Source organism: Pongo abelii, chromosome 9, assembly GCF_028885655.2.
Source record: "Pongo abelii isolate AG06213 chromosome 9, NHGRI_mPonAbe1-v2.0_pri, whole genome shotgun sequence".
NCBI lineage: Eukaryota > Metazoa > Chordata > Mammalia > Primates > Hominidae > Pongo > Pongo abelii.
The window spans coordinates 35,713,947-35,730,979 of NC_071994.2; the positions used below are offsets into that span (position 1 = coordinate 35,713,947).

General features: G+C 36.3%; 1 protein-coding gene across 7 annotated transcripts in view; it reads right to left on the reverse strand.

Annotated features, from left to right (window-relative positions):
- ELP4 (elongator acetyltransferase complex subunit 4) overlaps positions 1-17,033 on the reverse strand; it is a 279,587-nt gene that overhangs the window by 252,930 nt on the left and 9,624 nt on the right. For all 7 annotated transcript variants that reach the window (XM_002821917.5, XM_063728497.1, XM_054524527.2 and 4 more), the window contains exon 2: positions 16,369-16,404. In XM_002821917.5, coding sequence (XP_002821963.1) covers positions 16,369-16,404 — 36 coding nt within the window. The remainder of the gene's footprint in view (positions 1-16,368; positions 16,405-17,033) is intronic.

Here is a 17,033-nt window from a genome sequence, read left to right on the forward strand (position 1 = left end):
AGATTGATATTTTTACAAAATGGAAAATTTAAATTTTAAAAAATTCACCCACAGTCCTCAAATAATCCTTGCTTAAAGTTTGCTCTATTTCCTTTCAGTACTTTTTCTATGTTTTCAGTGATTACTGGATTTGGTATCCTACTTTTTTCACTTAATCTAACATGCTATAATTTATAGTCTTGTAGCTAACATGTTTAAGGCCGAACAATATTCTAGAAAATTTATGAACCATACATACATTACTTAGCTATACCCCCTTACCATGGACTTTTCATGCGGCTTTTAGGGTTTTATTGGTACTAAATATAGAAGAATAAGGATGCTTCAGGTCCAACATGCCCAAGATGAAACCCAGTAACTCATTTTCTTCCACCAAATGTGGCCCTCTCAGTTTTCAGAAAGCCAGAATTTATCCCCAATATCTCCTCTTTCTCTCTCTCTCTCTCTCTCACACACACACACACCCCAATCCACCTCTCTCCCCATCCTTATAATCCAGTGAAATGTATTATCAAAGTATCAAAGTATTTGTGGGATTTGATTACTTCCTCCATGCTAATGTCATTCCACGAGTCATACTACTAACAACTCTTAACTGGCCGGGCACGGTGGCTCACGCCTGTAATCTCAGCACTTTGGGAGGCCGAGGCTGGCGGATCACGAGGTCAGGAGATGGAGACCATCCTGGCTAACACGGTGAAACCCGTCTCTAGTAAAAATACAAAAAAATTAGCTGGGCGTGGTGGCGGCAGCCTGTAGTCCCAGCTACTCGGGAGGCTGAGCCAGGAGAATGGCGTGAACCCAGGAGGAGGAGCTTGCAGTGAGCAGAGATCGTGCCACTGCACTCCAGCCTAGGCGACAGAGCGAGACTCCGTCTCAAACAAAACAAAACCAAAACAAAAAAAAAAACCTCTTACCTAAATGACTGTAACTGTCTCTTATTTCTTTGCATTCACCCTAATCCTCCTCCTTCAATTTAGTAGTAACATTTTCAAAATGCAAACCTGATGATCTCATTTCCCTACTTAAAACTTTTCAGGCCGGGCACGGTGGCTCACGCCTGTAATCCCAGCCCTTTGGGATGCCGAGGCGGGCGGATCACGAGGTCAGGAGATCGAGACCATCCTGGCTAACACGGTGAAACCCCGTCTCTACTAAAAAATACAAAAAGATTAGCCGGGCGTTATGGCGGGCGCATGTAGTCCCAGCTACTCGGGAGGCTGAGGGAGGAGAATGCCGTGAACCCGGGAGACGGAGGTTGCAGTGAGCTGAGATTGCACCACCGCACTCCAGCCTGGGCGACAGAGCGAAACTCCATCTCAAATAAATACATAAATAAAAAATAAAAACTTTTCAGTGGTTTCTCATTGCTCTTGAGAAAAAGAACAAAATCTTCTAACCTGGTCTACAGGCTCTACATGGTTGTGGCCAAACAGCAGAGTTTAACTTGCATAAATAAAAATATTTGTGTTAACAGTGGTATACTAGTGCCACTTTTCTCCCTTTAAAATGTAAATGAGGAATGCTTATACAGTGTTTGTGGGAATAAATTAGTACAAAATAAATTGTACTAAATTTATTTTGTACTAATTTATTCTGTTCTCCATATAGAAAACAGTATGGAGATTTTTCAAAGAACTAAAAATAGAACTACCATTCAATCCAGCAATCCTACTACTGGGTATACACTGAAAGGAAAAGAAATAATTATATCAAAAAGATACCTGTACTCATATGTTTATCATAGCAGTATTCACAATAGCAAAGATATGGCATCAACCCAAGTGTCCATCAACAGATGAATGGATAAAGACAATGTAGTATACATACCACAGAATACTGTTACAGTAGATAGTAAGCCAGACAGGATCAGGGTAGGAGAGGCTTCCCCGTCCCAGCAAGAATGTCTGGAGACCAGCAGGTGGTGTTACAGCAGTTGTCACACTGCCTCTCTAAAATGATAACTGGTCGCAGTCAATGCTAGGGAGAGAGCGGCAGTTTCCCAACAGATAAACACCTGAAATTGTTAACTGGCAGCTTCCAATAAGAAGATCTCAGGAATTGGGCAAGTGGGCTCAAGCATGCGCTTAAAAGGCAAAATGACGGAATATGACTTTCCTAGGGCAGTCCACCATAAAAGGGAAGAGCGCCTAAGATTAGCATGTCTATAACTCCAGTAAACACACTGCACATGCTCACTTCCTAAGTGCTAGCAGGCCACCTCATATGCAAGCAGCTCACGCCAAGGGAAGAATCAAGGGAAATGGGACGCAAAATGCAGGAAGTATGTCAGCAATAGAAAACCTGAAGTCAAAAGGGCAGACCCTGCACTTGACCTCCAAGATGCCCGCTTGAGTCTCTTCCAAGTGTACTTTCCTGCTTTAAAGTTTTTAAATAAACTTCCACTCCTGCTCTGAAACTGGCCTCGGTCTCTTTTTCAGCCTTATGCACCTCAGTTGAATTATTTCTTCCGAGGAGGCAAGAATTGAGGTTGCTGCAGACCCGCATGGATTCGCCACCAGTAACCCCGATATACGCCACCCCTAACAATAATTCTCAGCCATAAAAACGAATGAGATGCCGGGCGCGGTGGTTCACGCCTGTAATCCCAGCACTTTGGGAGGCCGAAGCTGGCGGATCACGAGGTCAGGAGATGGAGACCATCTTGGCTAACACCGTGAAAACCCGTCTCTACTAAAAATACAAAAAATTAGCCGGGCGCGGTGGCGGGCGCCTGTAATACCAGCTACTCGGCAGGCTGAGGCAGGAGAATGGCGTGAACCCGGCAGGCGGAGCTTGCAGTGAGGCGAGATAGCGCCACTGCAGTCCGGCCTGGGCGAAAGAGCGAGACTAACCTGCACATTGCGCACATGTACCTTAAAACCTAAAGTATAATAATAATAATAATAATAATAATAATAATAATAATAAATAAATAAATAAATAAAATTAAATGAAATCAAAAAAAAAAAAAAAAGAATGAGATGTCTTTTGCAGCAACACGGATGAAACTGGAGGCCATTATCCTAAATGAAATAACTCAGAAACAGAAAACCAAATACCACACGTTTTTACTTATAAATGACAACGGCTTCATGGACATACAGAGTGGAACAACAGACAGTGGAGACTACAAAAGGTGGAAGAGTGGTAAGGGGGTGAAGGTTGAAAAACTACCTATTGGGTACAATGCTCACCATTTGGGTGATAACATGAAGAAGCCAGACTTCACCACTGTGCAATATATGCATGTAAGAAATCTGTACTTGTGGCCAGGCACAGTGGCTCATGCCTGTAATCCCAGCACTTTGGGAGGCCAAGGTGGGTGGATCACCTGAGATCAGGAGTTCGAGACCAGCCTGACCACCAACATGATGAAACCCTGTCTCTACTTAAAAAATACAAAATTAGCCAGGCGTGGTGGTGCACGCCTGTAATCCCAGCTACTTGGGAGGCTGAGGCAGAAGAATTGCTTAAATCTGGAAGGCAGAGGTTACAATGAGCCAAGATCACGCCATTGCACTCCAGCCTGGGCAACAAGAGCAAAACTCCATTTCAAAAAAAAAAAAAAACAAAAAACAGAAAAAGAAATCTGTACTTGTACACCCTGAGAACATAAAAATTAAAAAATAAAAATAAAATATACATGCCTGTTGTTTAACAACTTTTTAGTAATGAGAAAAAGAAACCTAAACTATTTAATTAGAAGAATTAAAACATTCATGAAGTTACGGATGCATATTACAATACTCAACTGAGAGAATGAACTATATCAGATCAGTACTACTTAAAGTAGGGATATGTACTTGTAGATAATTAAAAAAACTGGGTGATTTATGAGTAATGAAGGATAATAAACAAACTAGATGTCACAGTTGTCTTTTTCTATCTATCTCTTAAATGAGTGAGGGTTCTGACTTTTATCTTACTCCCCATACTATCCTTAGTGATCTTTTCTTTATCTCTAGCTCAGCTTTCTCCGTGCTAAGCTCCAGGCATTGACATCATGCTATTTATTTGCATATTGTTAACTAGACATAGTACTTAGCAAACATGTTTTATGTTATCTTATCTTTACTTCAATGTGCCAACAGAATTTCACGACATGTCCAAACAGGAAACTGTATTTTTTCCTCTTCCTTGCTGCCCATCTTCTGGTGGTAACATGCCAATTTGTTAAGTTACTTGGTAACCACTTCCTTTGGGCTTGAGGTTTCTTCAACTATGATATGGGAATAATAAAATTATACCTATCTCATAAGACTGTGGCAAGATTTAAATACTTAAATCAGTGCCTTGTGCATAGTTAAGTGGTCAATAAATGTTAGCTACTATGGTTTTCATTCTCAGCTCTTCCCTTTCCTTTTTATCCCCACAAATAATCACGGCTTCAACTTCCTAAATCTTTAAAATCCATCCACTTCCTTCTGTCTTTACTGACAACAATGTAGTTCAATTTATCCTTACCTCTCACCATCAGCCTCCCAATTGGTCCCTGTATCTCTAACCTTACTCCTCCCTCCAATCTATTCTCCACATTACTCAAAAGTATATTTTTCTAAAGAGCAAATCTAATCTTGTCACTCCCCTGTTTCAAAAACTTAAATGGCTTTTCATTGCTCTCAGTAGAAAAACACCCAAAAAGCAAGCCATATAAGCCTCTTTAAATGTTGTGTTGCCTTCTTTCTGAATACATCCCCCCTTCCATATTTCATAAATTCCAGGGATAGCAAACTACTTGTTGGCACCAGCCATATTGCTCCTTGCCTAAGGACCCTTGTATAAATTCCTTCACAACCCTAGCTAACTAATTTGCTCACCTCCTTCCAGACCAAGATTAGGTGGCACCATTATTGAGAAGCTTTACTCAAGGCTGGGTGAGATATCAGTGTGCTCTGGAGCACCCTCTTAACCCCTAGTAGTATTTAATAAACATTCCTGAAATTCCTCCATAAAGCTAAAAGATTATTATGGCAGAGAATGCATCCTATTATTATATCTCTAGTGCCCGGCACATAGTATACATATACTTAATATTTGTAGAATTTATTAGGGGAAAAAACAACAAACAAAAATCGATCTTGTCTTATAAATCATCCACATCTACTGTAGTTTGAAAACACACCATTTTACACACATATACATATATATTCTATAATAGTTATCACTTCTATTTTTTCAAAAAATCATATGAGGCAGGAAAAACTAATAGGGAGATCACCTACTTAGGGATTAGCAAAAACACTAAACTCATCAAGCTGAAAATTACCAATTTTGTGAAACAAATTTTGAAGTTGTACAATAAGCATTTAATTAATCTATTTACTGAATCCCCATAACACTGGGCAAGTAAAAATGATAATGATGTGACAGAACTGCCAAAAAGCAAATGTAATTTTGGTCTGAATTAACAGTCTAATTTCTAGGTTCAGAGAGATGCTTGTCCTGTTCTATTCCACAGTAGTCAACCAACCTGATGATAATATATTCAGTTTGGGGACTTACACAAACTAAAGCATCTTCAAAAACAGTGATGGTGAAGGGAGCTGAAAGTATGTGACATGAGAAATGGAAATATTTAGCTTAAAGAAAGAGACCCAAGAGACATAAGATAGCTGTCTTCAAATATCTGTTGGACTATAAAATGGAAATTGAATTTCATTTTTACATTATGGCTCCAAGGGGTGGAACAAAGCCTAGTGGATAGAAACACAGGAATATCATTTTTTTCTTAATACAAAAGTCCAAATGAGCTGTATCATCACTCCACCAAGACTGCTCTCCAACACCAATTATTTTATAATTGTCTAATTTGTTGGATATTTGCAAATCCTTACCTTATTTATTTATGACAACTATTACCATTGACAATCTTCTTCATGAAACTACTGTACACTCCCTCCCCACCTTTTCCCAGTTTTTATAACTTTGCTCCTGTTTCTTTAGCCATTCTTTGTGTATGTAAATAGTTTATATAGAGCTCTCAAGTTTTTGTTATATACGTATGAAATGATTTTATGTACTTTTTGATAGTCACTACTTTCAGCTATGCAAGCCAAATCTTCCTTTTCTCATCTTTTAATGACATCTGGAGCTGCTTCCATGATTCTCACTAGTTTCAGTTATTAAAACTTGGAACTGTCCAGTTAAAAACTTAGTCAATAGTCAATGACAACATTTTCCACTAAGGCTTGTGGCTTGAAATACTTAGTAGGGCGGTGTTAAGTGGAGGGGGCAGCAGTGAGAAAAGGAAGTTCTAAGATACCTCTTCCTACAAGTCTTTTCTTCAAGTCCTAGCTCCTATACTGGGAAAGTAGAGAAAAAGAAGAGTAGCAGAGATCCCTTTCTGTAATTGCCTGTCTGGCACAGGTAGAGAGATGTTCCTAGCGTCACTCTGACCTGTTGTATTAAGTCTGCTGCTTATACCCTCTAAAGTTATGGTGGTTTCCACGTAGATGTTAAGTGTGGTTTGTGGGTGGTACCTTCCTTCATTCTGGCCCTATATGTCACTGAAGAACCCCTCAAAGAGGTAGAATCTAGTGTTTTCGGGGGCCACTAATTCATCCTCAGTCTCTCTTTGGAAATACTATTACTGTCATTATTCTTCTAGCTGTGTTTGTTTACACCATCTATTCTAGCAGGCCCCCCTCCTTTTCCTATATGAGAAACAGGAAATAGTCTTAATGTTTGAGAATGTTGACAAAATCCAGCAGATATAAAGCAGGCTTTCCCAATAACTCTCATCCTGCACTATTTACTTTGATGGGCTTGCAGGTTCTAGAGGTTAGGAGGGAAATGGCTGGGAAACAGGAATGTCAAGTTCTGCTTCTTGCAAGCAACTTCAATGTCTACGACTGATGCCCTTGGAGTTGTATCCCCTCACTTGCCTCACTTTTTACCATAAATGTTGTACTCCTTTCTCCAGTCCTTGACTTTATTGCCTGGTAACGGCAGTGACAGTGGTGGAGAAATGAGGAAGTATCTGTGCTAGTTCTTTGGGCCTGCAAGGAGGTGGCTGACCCCAATTGTGGGAAAGGGAAAACTTAAGACTTTGTCTTCTTTTTCTCACTGTGGGTGTGTGAGAACTCACCAATTCTAGGGTACTCAACATCCGGTTAAAAAATAGCAAATAGCTAATATTATTGAGCACTAACTCTATACTAAACACTGCACTGCACTTCTCATGCATTGGTTTATTTAATCCTCACAATAACTTTTTTTTGTTTTTTTCAGACGGAGTCTCACTCTGTCATGCAGGCTGGAGTGCAGTGGCATATTGACTCACTGCAAAAATAAATAAATAAATAAATATACATATATATATATATATATATATATACACATAGCCAAACACAAATTTTCATGTAATTTCAGGGAGTTAAGAGATCTCCCAAAGTTCCATTCTGGATCCTCAAGTATAAACCTGGGCAATCTGCCATTTGTCTATGACAACACTAAAACACACACTGAATAAAAGTTAAATAATGTTGAAAAATCCTAAATCTTTTTCTCTGGCCTAAATTTCATGCCAGAAAATCCAACTTTCTATTAGGTTGAATGACTTGGGTTTTTCACTAGTACCTAAAAGTCATTATGTTTAAACTGAATTCTTTACCTCACCTCAATATTTGCTCATTCTTTTCCTTTTCTAACTTCACTTAATGGTACTAATTCTAAACTTTCTCAGGATAAAAATCTGGGAATCATCCTACTTTCTGTCTCTCCTTCATCACCTACACATGTATATAGCACAGAAATAGAAATTGGCTTTCTTAAGAGGTACCTATTAAATGAGGAAAAATGTAGAAAAATGGTGTTTCATATCAGAGCAGTCTAAGCATAACCAGTTAAACATTTAGAATCTAATATACATACTGAAATACAGAAGTAGGAAAGTAAAATAGCAAATATATGACAAAAGTCTTAAAAGTATAGTAACAAACATCACCTCATGTTTAGATTAGGGTAATGAGTAGTTTCCATTACTTCAAATTTTACTTTATTTCTGCAGTGTATCCATCATAATATTTCTTAATTGCTCAAAACAATCCATGACTATCTATTTCTTACCAATATAATTTAATTGCCTTTACCCAGGCTTTCGAATCACTCACTCATTCATTCATTATGCTCCTACATGGCTCCCATGGTTATAGAGCTTACAGTCTATTAAATAAGTAATCACGATCAGGCAATTTCATGATTACCTGATTAAAAAAATGTGTAGTAAGTGCCATGATAAGGTAAATAAAGACTACTATAGAAGTATACAGAAGGAATACTGAGTGTAGGTAAAGGGAAGGAAAGCAGTAGTTAAGGAAAACTTTCTGGAAGAGATGTCTAAGTGGAGACCTCAAAAACAATTAAGAGGAAAATAAAAGGCAGCAAGAAAGAACATAAGCAAAGGTCTAGAGAGAGGAGAGAATGGAATTAAAAGCTCAGAATGATAAACACAAAGTATGAGGAAGAACAGTGAGAGGATGAGAAGAGATAAGGCTAAAGTGAATCAGCAGTGGCAGATTGTTAAAGGCCTTATAGTCAGAAGATAAGGAGCTTAGATCTTATGTTAAGATCAACAAGGAGCACAGAAAGGTCTTAAGCCAAGATATACTATGATTAGCTTCTCACATTACAAAGTGCATTCTGGCAACATTATGATAATGAACTGAGGCAAGGGAAATACCTGTTATACTAGTTTCAATGGGGTTATTGATTATGGCCTGAATTGGGGTAGTGGCAGTAAAGATGAAGAACAGACATAATTAACACAATATTTAAAGGATAAAAGTCATTAGGATTTAATGTTTTCTGGATGTATGAGAGACAAGCATATCACTCAGGTCTCTGGCATGTGTCACCTGTTAGATTCAATAATCCAGAGTCCACAGGAAGAGAAACAGATATTGAAGAATGGAGCAGAATTTGGAGGTAGGGAAAGCTTCAAACACATTGATTTTGAGATGTCTGTAAGATATTCAGGAGGAAATGTTGAATAGGGGGTTAAATATGCTCCCTGCATTTCTTTATGTATCCTATATATGTAGCGATGTCTGGAGATTACTGATTATTTTTATTCCCTGGTCATTCTAGTTATGGCAGGGACTGAGACCTTTCAGGAGAATATGTAGCATTAGAAGAGGGAATAAGATACCATCATTTGAAATAAAGCCAAAGGAATCTTTAAAAACATAAGCAGAATGAGAGGGAAAATCAGAACAGAATGTTACAAAAGAAGAAAGGAAGGGAGTACCTCAAGAAAAGAGTGATTAACAACATCAAGTGCAACAGACATTAAAAAGGAAGAGGGCTGAGAAGTATCCTCTAGGTTTAGCAGTGAGAAAGTCATTAAGGTGGTTTCAGTGAAATGGTAGTATTTGAGGTAGATTGATGAATGACTGAAATATTACAAAATATGTAAGTACAGACTATACAAAAGGCTTGGCTATGAAAGGGAAGAGAAAAAGCAATAGTGGAGAAAGGGGTATGGTTAAGAGGGAAGATTTTTTTCCCCTTGTTTTTAAATAAAGCTTAAAAATAGATTTGAGTATGGTTAAAGTACACATTGAAAAGAACTAATATAGTGGAAGAGATTAAAGATAAGGAGAGAAGGGAAATTGATATTGCTAGGTCCTTGGAAAGTTAGAATGAGATGAAATTTAAAGTACAGATGAAAGATGATTCTCAAATAGGAGAAGGCACAGTATATTTTTGCATTTGTGAATAGAGGTAAGTTTTGAGGATTGATTTTAGGAACTTGGGCAAATTCTCCTCTGATAAAACTGTATTTTTTTTTTCTGCGTGACATAACTGTAAGTTATTCCGGAGGATTAGGATAAAGTAGTATACTATGTTAGATGTTTGAAGACATCTTGTTTGATGTCTTCATAGCAGTGTACTATGTTAGATGTTTGAAGACTATGTTAGATGTTCGAAGGTTTAAAAGGGCACTGAGATTACTGAAAATAAAAAAGAGGTGACTAGATTTATACAAAAGTTTTCTGGCCAGTGTTGAAAGCCTACTTGACGTTAGAGATCAGGATAGTCTCCAATAAATAATAAAAATAACTAAGAAGTCAATATATTGCAGTAATGAGATGATATAAAAGGTGGAACAGCCCCAGAAGGGATTTTTAAGATAAGTTATCATGTTTTAGTATAAAAGGAGAAATTTGATTGTGAATCTCAGCTACCATATATGTGATCTTGGGCAAGTTACTTAGCTTCTCTCAAAGCTTCAATTTCATTACCTATAAAATAAAGACACTTCCTCTCATTGTTGTGAAATTATGTGACACAATACATGTCAACGGCTTAGCATGATGCCCAGCACACAGTACATCCTCAATAAATGTTAAATGTTTCAAAAAAATATTTAAGGATAAGATTTTAGGGTATCAGAGCTTATTTTACATGAAATAGGTGTTATAGAGGGCAAACTGGAAAGGTCTGGAAGAGAAGGAAATAGGAAACTGAGTTTAAAGAGAAAAATATGGAGTATTATAGAGATAAAAGACCAGACCATTGGAACAGCTTAATTAGATTTGGTCTTAATTTGGTTTTAGATAATGACCAAAGATAACGAGGAGGTAAAAGCATGATAGATTTGGCTGGCCATAAAGTTAAACAAGCAAAAATCCTAGGAGTGGATAACAGGTATACAGCCTAGTCTTTACACACTATTGTTCTGGGGACTGGTATAAGGGTCCTTAAGCCTTACAGTGTGAATTCTACAAGTAGGTAGTTGAAGCAAGAGATCCAGGGGAAGAAGGCCAAACTTACCTTCTCACTAGTCCTAAATATGTACTCTCTCTACTTTAGACGGACCTAGTTATTATATAAGTATGCTCTGTTGATATCCTCTATTGTGTACTGATTGTTTTCCATACGAGCAATTTTTTTTCTTCATCACTCCTTTCTACCCATACTTTGATTCAATTTAAGTCTTGTTCATACTTCTTATATCGGCATGTTATATATGTACTGTTCATGGTTATTCCATATGCAACCAATATCCAGAGATTTATCTTGCCTAAGAGTGCTGAACACATTGTAAGAGCTTAAATGCTTCAGGACCAAAGATCAGGTGGTTCTACTAAAGGACTGCACTGATTATCAGTTGTCCTATTTCAGTCCTTTTACAAAGTTCTACTACTCTAAAGTAAGTTTAGTAGAATATAAAATATAGTAACACAAAACAGCAATTGGCAAAATTTTTCTTAAGGAATCAGAAAGCAAGTATTTTAGGCCTTGTGATTCATACAGTTTCTGTTACAACTAATCAACACTGTACTTGTGGCACAAAAGAAGCTGTAGACAATGTGCACATGAATAAGCACGGCTGTATTCTAATAAAATTTTATTTACAAAAATAGGTGACGAGCTAGCAGGCCAATTCCTGCACAGAAAAAAGCTCAGAATTTTTATTTTCTTTTTGAGACAGGGTTTTGCTCTATCACCCAGGCTGGAGTCCAGTGGCATGATCACTGCAGCTTTAACCTCCCTTGCTCAATCACTCCTCCCACCTCGGCCTCCTGAGTAGCTGGGACTACAGGTACATGCCACCACATCCAGTTAATTTTTGTATTTTTTTGTAGAAACAGGGTTTTGCCATGTTGCCCAGGCTGGTTAGCTCAGAATTTATTGCATGATGTAGAAGAATAATATAGCTCAGCAAATTCAGAAAGGTTGAAGATGACTGACAAGAAATACTATAATATTCTGTGAGGACTATTAAGAGTGCTTAGTTTTTGCTATTACAGGAAATAATATGATTTAAAATTATGAAAAGTGTGGTGAACACATTCTAAGGTGGTCCCTATGATTCCCGTCTCCTGGTATTCATGCCTTTGTGTATCTCTTCCCCTTGATTGCAGCAGAATGTGGAACTTGCTTCTAACCAAGAGATTATGGCAAAGGTGATGGGATGTCATTTCTGTTACAAAAACCTATAACATTTTGCTGAGGGACATTCTCTCTTCTTGGTTTTGAAGGAATAAGACACCATCTTGTGAGATGCCCTATGGAGAGGGCAGCTTCTGGCTGCCAATCAGCAAGGAGCTGAATGTTGTGAACAACCACGAGCTTGAAAGCAGATAGTTCCCTTGTCAAGCCTTCAGATGAGAACTCAGCCCTAGCTGACACCTATATTGTAGGCTTGCTGAGGACTCTGTGGGAGTGTGCCTAGATTCCTGACCTACAGAAACTATGAGATAAATAAATCTGTGTTGTTTATAAACTGTAAAATTTGTGTTAATATTGTTACACAGAAAAAAGTAATACAAAAGTACACTGATAATAGGTTTAATTGTCCAAAAGTGTATCAATTATCTCTCATGTCTAGAACTAAAATTACATAATTAATGTAAAAGATTATTTGAAAAATAATACATTGATAAATGTCACCTATTATTTTAATAGGTGACAACTTCTATTAAACCTTTTTGATGCTCAGTATCTTTGCAAATAAAGATCCTTTATTTAAAGAGACTGTGTAAACTCTAAATATTTATGCTATCAATTAGCTTTTGAAACTTTTAAGGCGTTTATAATTTACCAATGTAACAGACTGTCAGAAAGTAATATAGATAAAACATCTCAAAGCCTATTCCAGTACTTAAGCATTAATCATTTTAAGAAAAATCTTTGATTTTAAAATCAAATTTTATCCTTGATTTTAAAATCAAATTTTATCTTTGATTTTAAAATCAAATTTTAAAATCTATTTTTGATTTTATTAATTGACAACCATCTTAAATTTTTAAAGTACACAGTGGGGTCCCTTAGTTCTTCAATTTATTCCTCAGAGAATTTCCTTTCATCTGTTCACACGTATTTATTTTGCTATATTCAGAAGGTCTAGAGTGGACTTATTTTAGGTTTTTCTGGCAGTGCTCATTAGCTCTAGTTTCCATAGTTAAATTGCTACTGAAGCTGTAAATACAGTACTCTGAAAGCCCACACTCATGCACAGGTATGCTTCTACATAAAACTGCCTTGGTAAATGAATAAACAATGTCACGAGAAAATGGTTAAAAAGTTGGAAATCTGTAGTAAAATGTTATTAATGTAAATAATCTTCATGTTTTAATTTTCTCTTACTTCTGGAATTTAAAGTCTTTCAGTGATGAGCAATATAGTAATACCATAGGCTCCTAAACACTGAACTAAAATCCTTGTATTTTTATATTTTGAAACTATGCTTCCATATCTTCAAGTGGATTTAATTCACTGTACAAGTCACCTAGACTTGGGAATGAAGAAAAGTAGAGAACTGGGGCCAGATGCAGTGGCTCACACCAATCATCCTAGCACTTTGTGGGCAGAGGCAGGAGGACTGCTTAAGTCCTGAAGTTTAAGAACAGCCTGGGCAATATAACAAGGCCCTATCTCTACCAAAAAATAAATAAATAAATAAAAAATTAGCAGGGCATGGTGGTGTGAGTGCTGTCCCAGCTACTCAGGAGACTGAGAAGGGAGGACTACTTAAGCCCAGGAGTTCGAGGCCGCAGTGAGCTACGATCATGCCGTTGCAGTCCACCCTGGGAAACACAACAAGACTCATCTCTTAAAAAAAAAAAAAAAAAAAAAAGTGGAGAACTTCTTCTACTAATCTAATCTAATTAGACTGGTAAATATTAAAGTGTTTGATAATATACAAGTGTTGTCAAGGGTGAGATTAGGATAAACTGATATAATTGTTGGCTGAAGCATATGACAGTATAACCTTTTGGGAGAGCAATCTAATAATAGCTACAAAATTTAACATGCTGCAATGAAGCAAGTCTATATCTTACAGTTTATTCTAGAAATATTTACATATGTGTGCAAAGGTTACACACAAGATTATGCACAATAGCATTGCTAGTAATAGAAAAAGATGGAATTAATTTAAATTTTTCAGTAAAGAACTGTTACAATAATTATGGCACATCTATATAATAAAACCCTATGCAGTTGTTAACAAAAATGAAGTAGTACATCTATATAAATGTACATAAATTGAGGTCTAAGATGTATTAAGTAGATAAAGCAAAGTGTGAAATGCTCCCATGTCTAACACTTACATAGAAATATTTGGGTGGAATACCCAGGACACTATAATTTCAAGGAACGGAGGCTGAGGATCCGAAAAAGCAACCTAATTTTCTTTACACACCGTTTTGTATTTTATGTATTTATACCAAACATGTAGATAATTTTCTCAATAGACACCTTCAGACATTCTTTATTTACCATAAGATACAGTCTTAAAAATGTAACTGAGATAATCATTTCTAGAATTTCTTGATCACAGGTTATTTTTCTCTCTTACATGTAATGTTAGGAATAATTCTGTCTTCAAAGTCCTTAAATAGTACTTTAATGACTCATGGGTGACATAAGTATCTCATAAGACATATTTTACTTAGCTTTTATTAAAAATTGTCTACTATCTGGATACTCAGGCACTAAACTCTAGGTAAATTTCCAGAAGATTATATTGTATTTATGTAAGTAAATGACTGGTAAGAAGTTGGCAGATACTTCGCAGCCAAGAGCCAGGGAAATTAATGGCTGAGTTGAGAGAACACAGGACCAGAATGATTAAATGGCATAATTTAAGTAAACTAATATATTACATTTTTAATAGCAATATGCTACAACTATATAAACCGATCTAACAAATACTGTACACCTGAAGATGTTTTTAGCACTCCCTATATATCGATTTCTATTTTAAAGACAAAACTTTTTTACTGGAATGGAGAAATGCTGATCATGTGAAATAAGGATTTTTACAGTGCTGCAACTTTGATCCTTATTGTGCATGAATTTATCAAGGATTCCTTCATGTTGAGAAATTTGAAAATTCATTAAAAGAAAAAATCTCCATAAATGTGAGTTTTACTTTACTACTTGAAACTGCAATAATCTAAAAAGGGAAGTAATTCCTATTTTATTGTTTATTGCTATTAAACAAAACATGTGAGAAAACTTTAGAGCACAGTTACAAAAAAATGGGTTTTGGAATCACACAGAATTCAAGTACTGGTTCTCAGATTAACTATGGAAGAGTGGGAAAACTACCCCATCCTTGTGAGCCTCATTTCCTCATGTATAAAAGGGAAATAACATGAAGTATATTTAGTATCTTCGGAGGTTGTTGTATTAAGTAAAAAAAACTAACAAACAAACACATAATGCACTTTGCATAATGTATGACCAACAGTAAGAGTTAAATAAAAGGCAGCTCTCACTACTAATATTATTACTCTTCAATTATCCAGCATAGACGAGGAATAAAATGTTCTATATAACGTTTTCCTTTACTAGACAAATTCTTACATATATGCCAAATTTTAAGTATCACCACTTTGTATTTTACTCACTCTTGGGGCAAATTCTTCCAAAATACTTACTTTTTTTGTTACCTTAGGGGTCAATAAATAGAAACTAACCTTTTTGTTGCCTGGTACTAATAACTTTGTCTAGATTAACATGTTTATTTTATAGTCCCACCATGGTGATTTCAGGTCATATTACATTTGGAATATTGTATTTAGGTCGGGGCATGATTCAAGAGACAATGAATGCCAGACTAGAAGGTGCATAAAAAGAATAATCAGAACAGTGAGGTGTGTGAAAACCCTAACATATAAAACCAGGTTAAAGAATGATGTCTATTTAGTTTGGAGAATATTTGAGATGAAAAAATAGGTATTTTCAAATATTTTAAGGGTGTCATGTGAAAAACTATGTAAATGTATTGTTCCTACAAAAGTAGGAACAATAGATATGTTACAGATACATGAATTAAATATTAATATGGCTGCTTTGATTATATAACTGACAAGGTTTATTTCAATTCCAAGAATCTGTGACCTATATATACTAAAAAAGAAGGAAGGCAATTATGGTTATATACTTAAATTAGGACTCTTGCCACTTTAAAGATGAACTAAAATATGATCTACTACTTCGTTACTTTTGTTTCAATAAAAAGATAATGATAAAATGATATGATATATACGATGGACTTAGTATTTCAATTTCCCAAATTGATCCCTGTAATAATCCCACTTTAAATATTCAGATTCTCCAAAAAAATCAATTCACATTAATTTTAGTCTTTTTAAAAAAATGGAGCACAATGCACTATGAACATTTTTAAGTTATAAGAGCTACATGTTCAGATATATTTGCCTAATTTATTTCAAGTTCAGATCAACATTAGAATTTAAAATAGAACTTAAGTCAATTCCTCTCTAATTTATCTTAACTTCTGTTGTGTTAGTGATTTAAATAATTTTGGAATGAGAATTGGATAAAATGATTATGCACAACAGAAAACAATGATAGAGGAGAGCAAAGCATGTATTTTGTACTAACCAATTAGAAGAACTGTTCCAACGGCTAAACCTCCACCTGGAAATGAAACAAAACCAGAAGAAAATTAATTTACCTTTTCCATTACCTTTAGCATAAAAGTTAGGCTTTATGAAGGAAAGGCACTTCAATAACTTTAAAAGAGTAGTTGTGAACAACATTTTAATTACTTTTGCAATACTTTGCTCAAGGTGCTATTATGAAATAATTACGTATTATATGTAATTACACACTACACATTACTTTTCTTTTTTTTTTTGGGGATGGAGTCTCGCTCTGTCGATCATGCTGGAGTGCAGTGGTACAATCTCCTCTCAGCTCACTGCAACCTCCCCATCCTGGGTTCAAGCGATTCTCCTGCCTCAGACTCCTGAGTAGCTGGGATTACAGGTGCCCACTACCACGCCTGGCTAATTTTTGTATTTTTAGTAGAGATGGAGTTTTACTATGTTGGTCAGGCTGGTGTCGAACTCCTGACCTCACGTGATCCACCTGCCTCGGGCTCCCAAAGTGCTGGGATTACAGGCGTGAGCCACCACGCCCCACCTACAATTACTTCCATAACATACTGTACTATCCTCCTTTCTTCTATGATAGAACCACACAGCATTCAACATAACTGTGGTTAAGGACTCCAATAATGTTATATTTAGCACTTGTTAATAAAT